The sequence below is a fragment of the Rhinatrema bivittatum genome, chromosome 5 (genome assembly GCF_901001135.1).
Source record: "Rhinatrema bivittatum chromosome 5, aRhiBiv1.1, whole genome shotgun sequence".
NCBI lineage: Eukaryota > Metazoa > Chordata > Amphibia > Gymnophiona > Rhinatrematidae > Rhinatrema > Rhinatrema bivittatum.
This window is the reverse complement of record NC_042619.1, coordinates 249197780-249213089: the sequence shown is the minus strand read 5'-3', so window position 1 is coordinate 249213089 and position 15310 is coordinate 249197780. Positions and strand designations below refer to the sequence as shown.

The 15310-nt window shown below is 44.1% G+C and overlaps 2 protein-coding genes across 4 annotated transcripts in view; one reads left to right on the top strand and one right to left on the bottom strand.

The window, feature by feature from the left end:
• CHMP7 (charged multivesicular body protein 7) overlaps positions 1-11663 on the bottom strand; it is a 45643-nt gene extending 33980 nt beyond the window's left edge. The window contains exons 1-3 of one of the 2 annotated variants that reach the window (XM_029603755.1): positions 11118-11661; positions 9281-9452; positions 2528-2713 (exon numbers count right to left, since the gene is read on the bottom strand). In XM_029603755.1, the coding sequence (XP_029459615.1) occupies positions 2528-2713; positions 9281-9452; positions 11118-11395 (636 nt within the window). In that variant the 5' untranslated portion in view covers positions 11396-11661. Of the gene's footprint in view, positions 1-2527; positions 2714-9280; positions 9453-11117 lie in introns of both variants that reach the window. The other variant, XM_029603756.1, reaches the window with a different exon arrangement.
• Positions 11664-11935: 272 nt separating this feature from the next.
• Positions 11936-15310, top strand: part of GINS4 (GINS complex subunit 4) — a 28493-nt gene continuing 25118 nt past the window's right edge. Inside the window, exons 1-3 of one of the 2 annotated variants that reach the window (XM_029603757.1) lie at positions 11936-12069; positions 12198-12353; positions 12885-12971. In XM_029603757.1, coding sequence (XP_029459617.1) covers positions 12258-12353; positions 12885-12971 — 183 coding nt within the window. In that variant the 5' untranslated portion in view covers positions 11936-12069; positions 12198-12257. Of the gene's footprint in view, positions 12070-12100; positions 12354-12884; positions 12972-15310 lie in introns of those variants that run through there. The other variant, XM_029603758.1, reaches the window with a different exon arrangement.

The following is a 15310-nucleotide window of genomic DNA, read 5'->3' as shown; positions in this document are numbered from 1 at the left end:
CATTACTATTAACAGTTGACATCAATTTCCAAATATCTTTCAGGGTTATGTTATCAGGAGGATCTGTAGGCCATTGTTCTGGCCTCTTCAGATCTCCTTTAACATACCCTTCCATCCAAAATTGATAACTGATTTCTTATCTTTATTTCTCCTGAATCTGCACAGACTCTTCCCTTAGGTGGACCGTCAGGTTCTAAATGCTAAAAAGCCCTCAGGAAACGATGTCAAAGGTTGTGGAGGAAGTGATGGTCCTTCACCAGGACTTAGGGAGGCAGAGAACTGCTCCCCCAGATTGTCCTCAATTGGTGACTCGATCCTTTTGAAAATGTGATCGTCCATAGGGCCCCTGGCTGTTATCGGTGATATTGGGAAGCTCTTCACTTTTCTTTTCCTTCCCATAGGTCTTGGGGATAAATAGACAGGAAAAGTTCACCAAATATTTTATCCTAGTTAACAGTGAAAGGCAGCTTCTCCGTCCTTCTCTGGACTAAGCTGGACAAAGCCGCACGCTGGTGGCGACGGTGCGCCATCTGCTGTTTGAATTTATACAGCAGACGCCAATTGAGGACATCAGTAGGTCGCCTCCCTCTCAGGTCTCAGTGGTGTTTCTCAGAGTCACAAGAAGCAGTCACAAGAAGCAGTCACAAGAAGATGTTACAGGTTGGTTGGGGGCGTCTCTCTCTCCTTCCCTTACACTCCCCAACTTTCCCACGCCTGCTGTTTGAATTTATACAGCAGACGCCGATTGAGGACATCAGCAGGTCGCCTCTCTCTCGGGTCTCAGTGGTGTTTCTCCAAGTCACAAGAAGCAGTCTTTCCCGATGTTACAGGTTGATTGGGGGCATCTCTCTCTCCTTCCCTTAAGCTCCCCCCCCTTTTTTTTTTTTTTTTTTTTTTTTTTTTAAGAGATTGTCTTAACTCAAATAGAATGTCAAGCCTGCAGGGTTTGCCACCTCCATCTGCTGGAGACAGAGAAATACTGAAGAGATGCAGGTGACACTCCAGGTTAAGAGGGGTGCTCTTCAAGTTTTTTTCTGTCTCCATCTGCTGGAAGGGAGGCATAACCCACAGTCTGGACTGATCAAGATACATACAGGAATTAGCCATTGCTCTACCAACCTTCACACTGGTCTCTGGAGTATTCCACTCCCTAACCACTAACTTATTTTCCAATTTATGGAAAGAGAAGGCTTTCGCCGAACCTCTTAAGCCATCCATGACTGGGTTCACCTCTTCCTGATCAGGTTCTTCTCACAGAACCTTCTGTTGTTGAGCAAACGGTTGGGAGGGGCTGCTGAGCATGAGGTGTGGAAGAGGGGGCTGGGAAGTTGCTAGGAAAGGGACTGGTGGTAGAGAGGTGTGCTGCTGGGCAAGGAATAGAGGGGACAAAGGAGTGAGTGGGGGAGAAAGGGAATGCAGGGCAAAGATTAGATAAGGGAGAAAACTGGGAATGCAGATTAAAGAGTGGGTGGGAGTAAAACTGGGATTCAGGACAAGAAGTGTGGGGGGAAGACAGGCAGACCCAGGGCAAATAGTGAGGGGATAAAAAGAAGAGAGAAGCAAGGGACGTTGTGGGGGCAAGAGAAAGAGAATGCTGACAAGTGGTGGGGGAAGAGAGAGAGAGAGCGGGGTGCACTTTGCTGGAGTTGTCACTAGAGGGATAGTGCCAGAGCAGCCACTGGTTAGTCAAGGGGCAGGGCTGTAATTCTCCAGATGCAGAAAAAGATGAGCCCAGCACGGACCAGAAATTGGTCAGTTATCCTTTCAAATAGTATTAGGACTAGAGGACACTCCATGAAATAGGTAGCAGATTTAGAGCAAAATTTAAGTATTTGTGCACAATTAAATTGTGAAATTTGCCAAAAAAAGTGGTCAAGTTTAGTAGTACCTCTTGGACAGGCTTGAACGATATGTTCTACCAGGATGTTGCACTCAGCTCAGGAGGATCTATTGTGTCCCATTCCTACCTAACATCAGTTATGTGGAACCCACAAGATAGGACCGAAACAAGAAAAGGTCCAAGCTGTGGAATTCTATACCAAGCAACTTTGGCTCTGTAGGCACTACATTGCTTTTCAGAACTTTCTTAAAATTGGCTTTGTGTTTCAACAATAAATGTTTCTGATTCAAGGTAACTTCCCTTCTTGCCCTTTTACAGTTGTTGGCTGTGCCCACCCTATCTTCAGATTTGGGTTAGTTTGTTCCTCTGATTCCATTTTAGATTCCTGGATACAGCATTCTTTTGGTTGCGTAGTTATGTGTTGGTACATCTTTGGATTGTTTTATGAATTGTATAGAGCTGTTGCTCTCCAGAGTTTACCAGCTGTCCCTTTACAGAATACGTCTCATACTGCAGCTTTCTAAGTGACCGCACTTACCATCTCGTGATCGTTTCTAACGCATGCCGTTGCTGGTCAATCCACAGTAAACAGGTATACTCTGTCTGCAGATGACTATACCTAGTACATGAGAAAGCCTGCCGTGTGCTAGCCCCCAACCAGATCACATCTTACTGCTTTCCAGTTACCTTTTCTCCATTCTTTTCCAAGACCATGACTCGCTTCTCCTTCTGCAGCTGCAGAAGAACCAGGCAGAACATCCTCTCGTCTGGACAGAGGGAGGCACAGAGTGAGCGCAGCTCTGACATGGAGACCACGGACTGGGAGGAAGGGGAGGAATTCTGGAACAACTGCCACATGCCATCTGCCTTCTCCTGCAGGAAAGAGAGCAGAAGCTCTGTGAGGCGGCCTCCTTTCAAGGCTGGGTCCAAACTGGACTTAGGATGTTAATGTGGCAGGTCCACCACTTCGAGAGGAAACAGCAGAAACAGAAAACTAAGTGTATCAGAGGGTTGGATAAAATAGCAAATGGGTGCCATCTTGAAATTAAGTGGGCAAAAAAGGAATACCTGACTAACAGGACTATGTTAGCTGATAAATCACCGTATGCTACTTTTTAAATTAGTGAGTGAATTTTCTACTACTACAGCCCTAGTCTTGCTGCAGAGGCCTTTGCCAACTATTATTCTCTATATTATAAAAATACCACAAACTCTGGGTGAGTACTGCGTTCCACTGCTCCGAGTGAAGTCACTATGAACGCGCTGATGTGAGGGGCTGCAGACACCAAGGATCTAGTGGCAGCATTGGCACCGGGAGGCCACCGATTGTAGAGGCACCAGCAGAGGTAAAGCTGGTGGGGGGGATTCCTGGGCCCCACCACCCAACAAAACAAAAAGAAACTGAAGCGCTGGTGGAATTCCTAAAGCATCACCAGCTCAAGAGGAGGAGATCAGCACTGAAAAGTGACACGAGGAAAGGGTGGTGGGATTTCTGGGGCCCCACCAGCAGAAGAGAGAGAGAGAGAGAGGGGAACAGTGCACACACACACACACTCACCCCACCCCTCACTCACACAGGGGAGGAGAGGAATATGAGGGAGGAAGGAAGGATGGGCAGAAAATGGGGGCGAGTTCCCCCTCCAACAATCAAATGTAATCTACATTTAAAATTTACATCCAACAGTTACCATATGATTGCATACTTTACAAATATGACAACATTCACATTTGTATAAAGGTGTGAGTCTCAGCTACAAAATATACAAAATAAATTTATCGATTAGGGAAAAAAAAAAATCCATAAAATATTAAATCTAAAAAGTAAAAATACCTAATCCATACATTTATTTTATTTTGTAGCCGAGACTCACACCTTTATACAAATGTGAATGTTGTCATATTTGTAAAGTATGCAATCATAAGGTAACTGTTGCACTTACATTTTAAATGTAGATTACATTTTTCTTTTGTTTTTGAATTATATGTGTTATATCACCTTCTTTGTGCCTACCAAACACGTGTTATGTTGTCTCTCCTCCTTATACTGTGATACTCTATGTATGTATACAGAATTCCTTTTGACTGGATGGATTTTTAATTTAATTTATATATTGGGTTGATTTAATTCTGTTTCTAATTTGTTTTTAACTATGTTTGCTATATTGAGAAAATACAAACAAGATATAAATATAGCTAAGAAGAAATTCTTTGCTGAGAAAATTAATTTGGCTAATAATAATCCACATATTTTGTTTAATATAGTTAAGTCATTGGTGTCACCTCCAAGTTCCGACGTTTTGGGGATTGATGAAGACACCTGTGAGAATATAGCTATGTTTTTTCAGCAAAAAACAAATAAGATTGTGGCTGAATTTAAGAATTTACCTTATCCTAACTATGCTGTTCAAAACCCAGTTTACAGCTGGAGCTCCTTCGATTCTGTTTCAAATGACATCATTCAAAAATTAATAAAAAAACAAAAGGCATCTAATTCTCCATTTAATCCCTGTTCGGGAGCCATCTTTAAAGAATTGGGTGACTATTGTCCAGAAACCATATGTTTCATTATAAATCAATCATTGGAATCTGGTATTTTTCCACATCAATTGAAGTTAGCTTCAATTACACCAATTCAAAAAACAAAACATCTTCTCCATCAGACTTCACAAATTTTAGACCAATTGCATCTCTTACCTCTCTGTCAAAAACAATTGAATCATCTGTGCTCTATCAGTTGAGAGAGTATTTATCAGAACATGATATCTTACATCCAGAACAACATGGATTTAGAAAAGGCTATTCAACCGAGACCCTTTTGCTTTCATCTTTTGATACATATATACGAGGATTTGACTCTAATTCTGATTACCTTCTGATCATGTTGGATATATCAGCAGCGTTTGATACGCTTGATCATGAGATTCTTTTAGCCAGACTTCAAGCAATTGGTATACAAGCTACAGTATTGAATTGGTTTACTAGCTATCTTGCCAATCGTCAATGCCAAATAAATTTTAAAGGCAAATGTTCGACAATTTATATGCAAAATACTGGGGTTCCACAGGGTTCTTCCCTGTCACCGGTATTGTTCAATGTTATCTTCTTCCATTGTGTCATATTTTAGCTGCATTGGATGTTCATTTTAAGATCTATGCGGATGACATCCAAATCTATGTCCCCTATAAATCTTCTTGGGCTGAGACAATTTCACTCTGTAACCTTTATGTCAAAACAATTGAACAATGGCTAAGTCATAGCCGACTTAAACTTAACACAAAAAAAACAGAACTTCTTTTCTTGAGTGTATTAGAGGATTCCTCGACTGGCCCTCCTTCATTGGTCACACTGGGTAATGAGGCAATTAAAGTTAAGAAAGTCGCCCGTAATTTGGGAATTCAAATGGACACAAATCTATCTTTATCACACCATGTCTCAAATCTGGTAAAAAATTCATTTTTCAAGCTGCACACTTTAAAAAGACTAAAACCCTTACTTTTCAAAAACGATTTTCAAACTGTGCTTCAGTCTCTTCTGTTTTCTGGTTTAGACTATTGTAACAGTTTGTTCTTGGGTCTTCCAGATTCTGCGATCAAACCATTGCAGCAAATACAGAACTCAGCGGCCCGTCTTTTAGTAGGATTACCTCTGAGACATCACATTTCTCCCATTCTGTATAAGCTCCATTGGCTCCCGATTAAATTCCGAGTTAAATATAAGGTTCTTTCTATAATTCATTCATTAATTTATGATCAAGATTCAACATGGCTTTGTACATCTTTACGATTGTACAAACCAATGAGACATCTCAGATCATTATCGCAATATTTGCTTGATGTCCCCACAGTCAGATTAGCAAGACTTAATATGACTAGGGAAAGGGCCTTTTCAGTGGCAGGGCCGCTGCTGTGGAATTCTCTCCCTAACACCTTACGGCAAATCTCCAGTCATAATGAATTTAAGAAGGCAGTAAAAACTTATTTATTTAAGACTGCATATGGTCATCTTGAAAATTGAATATTCCATCTTTACAAGCCATGTACTCTGCAGTTATTGACTGTTTTATTATACACTTATTAGGAACCTGGATTGTATAAGTTAAAGTTTTAGATTCACTTATTTCCTTTCTCTCTTTATCTGTTTTTGTAAAAATTAGCATATTTATTTTATGAGTAGGGATTATGATGGTTTATTGTATTTTTTCTTTCTTTCTGTGCTTCTCTTTAACTTTTTGCTGATTAGATTGATTTTATTTTTTAATTTTTATTTTATTTTATTTAAATTATCTTTTGGTTAATTTGATCTATATAATTGATACTTGTAAACCGCCTTGATCAAACTAGTTTGAAAAGACGGTATAGAAATATTTTTAAATAAAAATAAATAAAAAAAAAAAAATATATATATATATATGTAAATAAATGTTTATTACGTTTTACAGCCCCTGATGCAGCCGAAAAGGCAAAATTTGGCCGAGTCGGACGTTATTGTATTCAATAAATTTTCTTTCCAAAGCATCGGTCTTGCTTTTGTTTTTTCACATCTGTGGCTACTCTAGACCGACTTCCGTTTTGTTTTTTAAGCAACACACAGGGCAAGGCGCTTAGGTTCCTTCGCAATGGGTGCCATCAGTCTGTCAATACACCCTAACAGGCACCTGACAATAGTGCACCCAAAAAATTAGGCACTCACAGATAAGGTGCACGACACTGTGCCTATTTAAGTGCCCAAACTGAGCTCCTTCAGGACGCTCAGATAATGTGCGCAAAAAGACGCGTGCGCATGATTGCGCGTAAAAAAGGCACGTGCGTGCACGAATGGGTGCTCTGGTAGGTGCTCCTATGTGCTCAACTAGGCACCCAACCAAACGCACAATGGGGCGCACAAGGAAGATCCGACAGAACTAAAGAGGGCAGTCTGCAGACCACAAAAAATGCACGAAAACGCCACCACGGCCTATCATGCGGTGAGCCCTTGGAGCGGGGCCTAGCTGCAAGGGCTGCTCAACCCACCAGGCAACCCCCATTCCCTGAACTTCACCGGAGGTGGGGGAACGACATGCTGAGCACAGAGACGGGGAAGAGGAATCCCTACTCAACTCCCCTTCGCTTTACCATTTTTTTTTTCAGTACCCTTTACCTGAGCTCAGCCTGTCCTGGCCGAGTATAAGGTCGGTCTCCGGCTGTGGGGAGAGCGCGCTTGGCTTCCTGCACCTGCTTGCTTTTCAGCTGTTTGTTTTTTCTTTTTGCAGCTAAGTCCATGCCAATTTGAAAAACCACCTACTGGACCAAGGCACTCATTTGAGGGACCACAGAAATCACCTAAGGAATTCTCAACTGGGGGAGGGACCATAAGGTATCACCATAGGAGAGCGGGGCAAATTAATTTCCTTCTTTTTTTCTCCTTCTAAAACTTAAAGCAATCCCCAGTAGGGAGATGCACATCTACCATCTGCTGGAGAATGAGAATACTGGTGGGCTGATGTCACTGCAGGAGAATATATACTACTAGCAACTGTACCCGTTCTATGCCTGGGCAGCGAGCCTTTTTATTGGCACATCTGCTCTTGTTTTGAGCAGAATTTCCCTAGAAATTCACTGTAAGAGTGTCCCTTCCACATACACACACCCTCATACAGGCTCCCTCACACTCTGGCACACACACACACATCCCCTCACATAAGCTCCCTCTCTGAAACCCACACTCAAGCATCCCCCCACCCACCCCCTCTTACCTCCCATGTTCTTTCTCACACCCTCCCCACCCTCTCTCACCAAACATGCTCTCTGTCACGCCCCCTCTCTCACACACACACTCTCTCTCACTGACATCCCCCCATGCTCTCTCACACCCTCCCCAACACACATTCTCTCTCACCGGCATGCCGCGGGACCCGCGCCGTTTGCAGCGAAGATGAAGGCCTGGTGCGCTGTTCGCGGCAAAGATGAAGGCTCGATGCGCCGTTCACAGCACAGTGGGGCCTTCCATTTTCGCCTTGAGCAGAAAATAGCAGCGGAGACTCCGGCATGCCACGAATGGAGCGTGTCCCGTGGCACACGCTCCGTTCACAGCGAAGATGAAGGCCCGGGCGCGCCGATCGCGGCACACAGGGCCCTTCATCCTCGCCACGAACGGAGCATGTGCCGTGGGACGCACTCCGTTCGCAGCATGCCAGGGTCTCCTCTGCTGTATTCTGCCTGTCCCGCGATGGCTGCTGTCCTTCGTACCTCTGGCGTGTCTGAGCCTCCAAGGTGGCCAGGGAGCCGCCTGCGCCATCTATCGGCGGGCTGGGGAACATGCGTGAGCACCGACGGACACTCTACCAAGCCCGATATATTATGGATGATGATGTCAGCATTACTCCATTTCCATCTGCTGGTAGAGGTGCATAACCCACTGGTTTTAGATTTGCCTGTCTGTAAGCTAAGAAAACAGAATTTCTCATCTTCGTGCCCAGACGCTATACTTTCTCCTTCTTAGTTTACCTACTGGTGGAGAGTTGCCAGCTCTAGTTCTAAAGGGTTCCCAAGCACTCTCAGTCACTGAAGAAAGCTGGTACCCTTCTGTTTGGTGGTAGATGGTAGATAAGAAAGTAGGTGGTGCAAATAGTACTACTATCATTGCTCCCTTCCATTCATCCCTTCCCCAAACCACCATCACCAAGCACCTTCTCAGTCTGAGATTATATGTTGGAGTGATGGAGGAGATCAGTCCAAGGGGTCCCTACCTATGTACAACTATTGATCAATGGACCAATATCCAACTGACATTCCCCCTCCTCCTTGCATCATAGAGAGCCACTTTACTCTAAACCTTTGTGCATTTTTCTAGCTAATGAGTTTAAAATGCACAATTAAGTTCTGGAATTTGTTGCCAGAGGATGTGGTTAGTGCAGTTAGTGTAGCTGGGTTTAAAAAAGGATTGGATAAGTTCTTGGAAGATAAGTCCATTAACTGCTATTAATCACGTTTACTTAGGGAATAGCCACTGCTATTAATTGCATCAGTAGCATGGGATCTTTTTGGTGTTTGGGTACTTGCCAGGTTCTTGTGGCTTGGTTTGGCCTCTGTTGGAAAAAGGATGCTGGGCTTGATGGACCCTTGCTCTGACCAAACATGACAATTTCTTATCTTCTTATTTAAACCAGGAGATACAGAATTGTATAAACATCTTCTGCCACTACACCTCAGACCTTCCTCACAACTCTACCTACTATTCCAGGCCCGAGAGTCACAAATATAGCTCTGCCAATGCACCAAATCCTTGCCCTGCAGCACCTACTGCTGTTCCAGTACTGATCCTTACACACACAGCTTTGCCAGTAACCTGCCTCTTAGATAAATTCCTCTCTCTCAAAAAGAGGATACTGATAAATTTGTCTTCTGCACTCTGTTTGTTTGTTATAGACACTATTAACACCTATGAAAAAAGCTTAGTACCCACCTTCAGAAGCTCAGGAACCACAAACACTTCCTCGGTAGGGACTTTACTCCCACCCAGTACTGTTGACAGAGTCCACTGCAGGGGCTTTACCACAAAAAGCCCCACACCCCATGAGATCCAGCCACTATTCACGCTTGCCACAAACTCAGATTCCCTTTGCAGCTTTTTGTGCCTACAGAAGACGTAAAAAAAAGCAGAAAGGTCAGAAACCAAAAAAGTTCATAACCTTTCCTATGTTAACAAAAAACAAAATAGGAATGCAACTTTTGTATAAACCCCCTTCACCTAACACTTAAAAAGATGCAAGAAGGAATAAGGTGTACCGACTAGATGCGTCAAATGGTCCCTATCTGTTGCTCTCTCCTATATTACTAAGTTATGAGCTGGGAAATACCATTACCCAAAGAGGTGACATCAGGAACATGCAGGAGGTACTCCTGAGTAGAAACTGGCCATCAGAAAGCTAGATCAGTGGTAGCCCTTTTGGGATAGGGACTTATCAAATCTAAATACTTATCACCATTGTAGAGCACTGTATACGCTCAGCAATGTATTATAATGATCCATATTATAATAAAGTTATGGTCTGACATGATTATCCCATTTTAGTAGTTAACCAAGTCATGTGCTAAAAGCATTGATTCTTATGAGTCTTGTTTATTATAACTACTTACATTGAGATGCCAGCAAACATTCTCAGTGCTCTATAAATTGTGCAAAATTCTTCTGCATGCTTTTTAATTGGTATGAGGCTAAGAGATCATGTTATTCTTATGCTGTACTCACTTCATTGGCTCACAGTGTAATGAAGAATTAAGTATAAAACCGTGTTGGACAATATTACTTCACCTTTGTTAAGCACTAAAGCACACATCACACCTTGGATTCATGTCATAATGAAAATGTACAGTTTTTCTTGGGTTGAGATATCTGATGTACCCTCCCCCCCATGGTCAGTTCATCTTTCTGAGACCCTGGCCAGAGCGGGCGTACTTTTTTGCAGCACACTGCCAGAGAATCTGGGTACTATGCCATGTACCCAGACATTGAAACAGTTAAAAGCTTATTTGTTCAGGCAGATTTATGAGCTTGGAGATTAGCAGGCATACAGACAACTTGACCAGTATAGTTTCTTAAATGTTTTTTCAGTTAATTGTTAATGATACCTTATAGGAAGCAGGTCTCTCTCATGTCATCGACTGGTCATGTGCAGTTTTTAGCTGGTTTCAGCAGTATTTATGAATATTTTGTGTTGACTGTAGTGTCTGGAATGTTATATTTTGGTGCAGGACCGGCAGATGCACTAGGCAAGCTAGGCCTGGGCCTAGAGTGCCAACCATTAGGGGCACCACCGTTCGCTCACGAGCCAATGAGGCAGGGTGAGAGGCGGCCACTTTAGATGGTAAAATTTTGAAGTGGCAAAAAATGCCCCTTCAAAATTCTGCTCAGCCCCCACAAGACCCAGCAGTGGTCCAGCAATCGAGAGCAATCCTCCGCGCCCGGGTCTTCAGCTGCCACCAACCAAAATGACGGTGGTGGCCTTTGGCCCCTACCATGTGATGGGGCAGATCACTCCTGGCCCCGCCCCCCTACTGGGTCAGGAGGGTAGAGGGGTCGTTTTATTTAAATATGGGGGGGCGTGGGGGTGGCACAGGGGTTGGGGAGAACAGCAGCATATGGTCCCCACCCCTGGAGGGGCAGGGTGGTGCAAGGCAGAAGGTGTCTATTATGGTGCTTAATCCCCTTGCCCCAGCCCTGTTTGTATGTACACCCTTTTGAACTGTAGTCTGAGCAGGTTACTTTTTTTTTTTATAATAAATAAGAGTTGGGGTCCCACCTGAGCATTTCCTCTATGACTGTGCCCAATCCCAAGGGGATGCTGCCTTTCCGCTGGAAGCTCTTCTGTAACTCCTTCAGAGTAAAGCACAGTTCCTCCTTCTGCCGACTCTGGCTTACTACCAGTGGTGCCCAGAAGGCCATCTTGCTGTCCCAATCACTTCTATTCACTTCCCGGTTCTGCTTGAAGGCTGAGAAGAGGAAGGCCATTCTCTCGTCATCCTGCCATTCTGGGGGCAGCGCTGCCTGCACCAGCGTCTTCTGCGGACAAGCCAACATTTTCTGAGCCGGTATCGGAAACCAAGCACCCCAGAGACAACCGCTTTGAGCCCAGGAACCAGGCTCCCGAAACACAGGACACAGCCAGGCCTACCAAGTGCCCGTAAAAACCCCCAGATCTGTTGTGTCTAGAAAGTCCGTAACTAATGACTTTGTTCTTAAATTTCTGCCCCGCCTGCCCCATAAAACGTCATCAAAAGGGACAGGCAGTCCACAAACACGGAGGATGCGTCCAGGGTTACTACGAGACAGGAACATCATCATTATGCGTTTGAGGTACTCCTGAGGGCGCTGGTCCAGACGTCATCAATGGGCGCGGAGTGCTGGCGCCGGAATTTAATTGATAGATTTTATTTTACCTAAATCTCAAATCTGTTTTTGTTTTAACGTTTATGGTTCACATTCAGGGTCGGTGCAAAGGGATTAGGCGCCCTAGACACCTTCTGCTTTGCGCTGATACCCGCCCCGCCCCTGGTGGTAGTCCCGACTCCTCCCTCCAAGGGCGGGGTCCTCATGCCGCAGCTCCCTGCACCGCCCCTTAATTTAAATAAATAACTCCACTCTATCGCTCCCGGGCCCTCAGCTGCCACTAACCAAACTGGCGCCGGCGGCCTTTAGCCCTTATCATGTGACGTCAGGGGCTACCGGTGCCATTGGCCAGCCCGTATCACATGGTAGGGGCAATGGATGATTGGCGCCATTTTATAAAATGAAGAGTGAGCGGACAGAATGATGAGACTTGGAGATGTTGGGTGGTGAGCTGCCCTGGACGGATTTGTTATTTCGAATTTTTTTCTTCTAGGGCGCTTGGAATACTGATCCTTGGTGGTGTTGGTGATTTGCTCCTGGTAACAAAGTGAGAATGGCCGATGAGACTGAGTTGTTTGAGCATGGCTCAGATGCAGGTAGTGATGAAGTGCTGCTGACTCCTGCGGAGCTGATCCGCAGATTGGAAGAGGTGAGCTACAAGTCGGCGACCCCAGTGCAGATGACAGCAATAGCAATAAATCGCCGAGCACGAAACCTCAATATGGGCGGTATATAAGAAAGCGTAAAACAAAATAAATAAACTCTCTGTATAGTATCAGTTTTGTCTTTATGACAGTGGTTTTTCTCAATACCAGACACAACATCTTACATACCCAAGAGTTGTAGGTGTGGTACAGAGCTCAATTTATATTGCCTGGACTCGTATACTTTTATGTAGGTTCTTGTAGCCTGGTACTGTGCCGTCCCCTTCCAAGCTAATACTTGTTTGCATTCTTCCGTTTTGTAGCTGTATATTCACGGTGCTCTCTGTAATATTTGTATTTGTTAATCCTGAAGGTCTTTCTTTAAAGCCCTTGCACTATTTGGAAGAGGACTCATGGCACAGATATTTTGTGCGCTGCTGAATATACTTATAAACTGTTTTATATAATATTCTTTTGTAATAACCAGCTATACTTTATGACTATGTGCTGGCTTTTTTTTTTTTTTATCTTGCAAGGCATGGCTGAATGAAAAGTTTGCCCCCAACCTGTTGGAGAACAAATCAGAAGTTGTGGAATGTGTCATAGAGCAACTGGGTCATATGGTAAGGTGCCATAGCCATGTGTAATGGAGAGAAGTGGGGCATGGAAAGGTAGTTGATTATGATTATTTGTGATTGAACTGAGGTCAAAAGATGAATTGGAAAGTAAAAAGAGGAGTAAGAGAAACTGACTTAAGAATTTTTCAGTTTATTTTTATACTTGCACTGTCAATCAAAACTTACCAAAAGCAATGCATAGCATTAAATGCAATAGCAGTAAATAAATCATAAAATAACATACAATTAAAATTATAAATCTAGTATCTCCTTAAAGGATAAAATCCTAGAAGAATGCAGAAATTTGCTAATAAACAATATTATCTTTCTTCTGCAATCCTATAAATCAAATAACATTTCTCTAAATCAAGCATTGTCGTTCTCCTGTGCCCTTTATAGATAACCTGTTTTTGCATGGTATGTTAGAGAAAAGTCTGTCTAATCTCAAAAGCTTTCCTAAAGAGCCATGTCTTCACTGACTTCCTAAAACCCATATAATCTTTACAAAGAATGACCATGCAGGTAATGCATTCCCTAAACATGGCACTATCATAGATACAGCTTTATTTCTAGTCCTAGTTTAAGCTTTGCATCTGACACAGATGGAACACTCAAAAGCTCTTTCAAGGGGACTACATGGATATATTGGATTATAAATATTTATTTTATTTAATACATTTCTTTTCCTAGCATGTAGCCAGGTGGACTCAGGACTGATAGGTTATATGCTCCCCTGGTAGCAGATGGAGACTGAGTCATGTTTCAAAGCTGATGTCTCCCTGGATATCCCCCTGCAGTGACCTCAGCCCTTCAGTATCTCTCCTCTCCTATCAGATGTGGATGTGCTTTCCCTTAGGGGATCGCCTTACCCTTTAGAAGAAGAAATTCTACTTTTAAATTGGAGACTTAGACTGAGCCCTGCTATCCTGTGGCAATACCTAAAGGTCCCTCCCCCAGGTGAGAATTCCTGTGGTGATTTCAGAGATCTCTGAGGTGCGCCTTGGTCCGGTAGCCAGTTCTAGGCATGGACTTTGCTGCTGAAACAGATGAAAGGCAGCGGGTGCAGGAAGCAGAGCATGGTGGTGACGACCAATGCCCTCTCCCCCTGCAGCCAGCGACAGTGTCTGTGCTCAGCTGGTAAGTGCTGAGCCTAGGTAAAGTGTAAAAAAAAAAAATATATATATTCCATCAGATTCGTTGGAAGGGTTTCGGTAAGTCTTCATCCGGTATCTGTGTTCAGCGTGCCATACTGACATTGCTCCCAATTCCTTTTAAGGTAAGGGGGCATGGGCTTCAGAGTGGGTTGAGTGGGCCCCCTGGTTGGCTAGGTCCTGCTTTAGGCTTAGTAGGCGCACTGCATGGTGGGCCAAGGCGACGTCATCTTGCGCGCGTTTTTGTGCATATTCTATTGCACACCATAGAGCGTTGGTACATGTGGTGTGTGTCTTGTCTGTGCATAACATCACACTCATACATATGCGCATAACTCTTGGTGTAGAAATTTGGAAAAGCAGAGTGTACAGGCTGTGTGTGTGCCTCGCCACAGTCCACGAAGGCACCCAAAATCTGTGCACAGAAAACATTTAAGTGCGAGCCAGCTGAACACGCAGTTACCGTCCCCAATGGCTCTGTTTGCAAAGAAACACAAGCATCACTCTCTGCGCTGCTTGTCACATTAGGGCTACACGGTCTGACCTCGATGCTTACTTTTGTCAGCACTGTGAGGAGGCCCAGGGAGAGTTGGCCTCCCCAGACTTGACTAAGCTCTGCTCCCAATCTGAGTGTGGGTCAGCTGCAACTTTCCCTGGTTTCCCAAACCCAGAAGACTCAACTGGGAGTTCCTGGGGCAGACTCTGATGGAACTAAAGAATCTCATTTTGGTGTCTATGGAAAGCCTCTTGCTATTTTCCGGTGCTGGAAACCATCCAGGAGTTAATTGACCTGGAATGGGACACCCTGAAGCGAGTTTTAAAGGTGGGTGAGCATTGGAAACTCTATACCCACTGGATCTGGCAGCGAGAGAGTCTACATTTCCCTAAAGTGGATGTACTGGTCTGCGCAGTCTCAAAGTGAACTACTATCCCAGCGGAGGGATGAGTGGCTTTGAAGGATGTGTATCATAGGTGGATGGAGTCCATCCTTACGCCTTTGATGCGATAGCAATGACTTTACAGACTGCTTCTTGTGCCTTGGTAGCTCGTTCTTGCCTACTCCTCTCTAGGGAGGTGGATGACTTGGGTGAATTCCATAGAGGTTATGGAGCCCGCCACTGCCTTTTTAGTGGACACGAGCTCTGACCTAGTCCATATCTCAGCCAGAGGAATGGCCTCAGTGGTAGTGGTCAG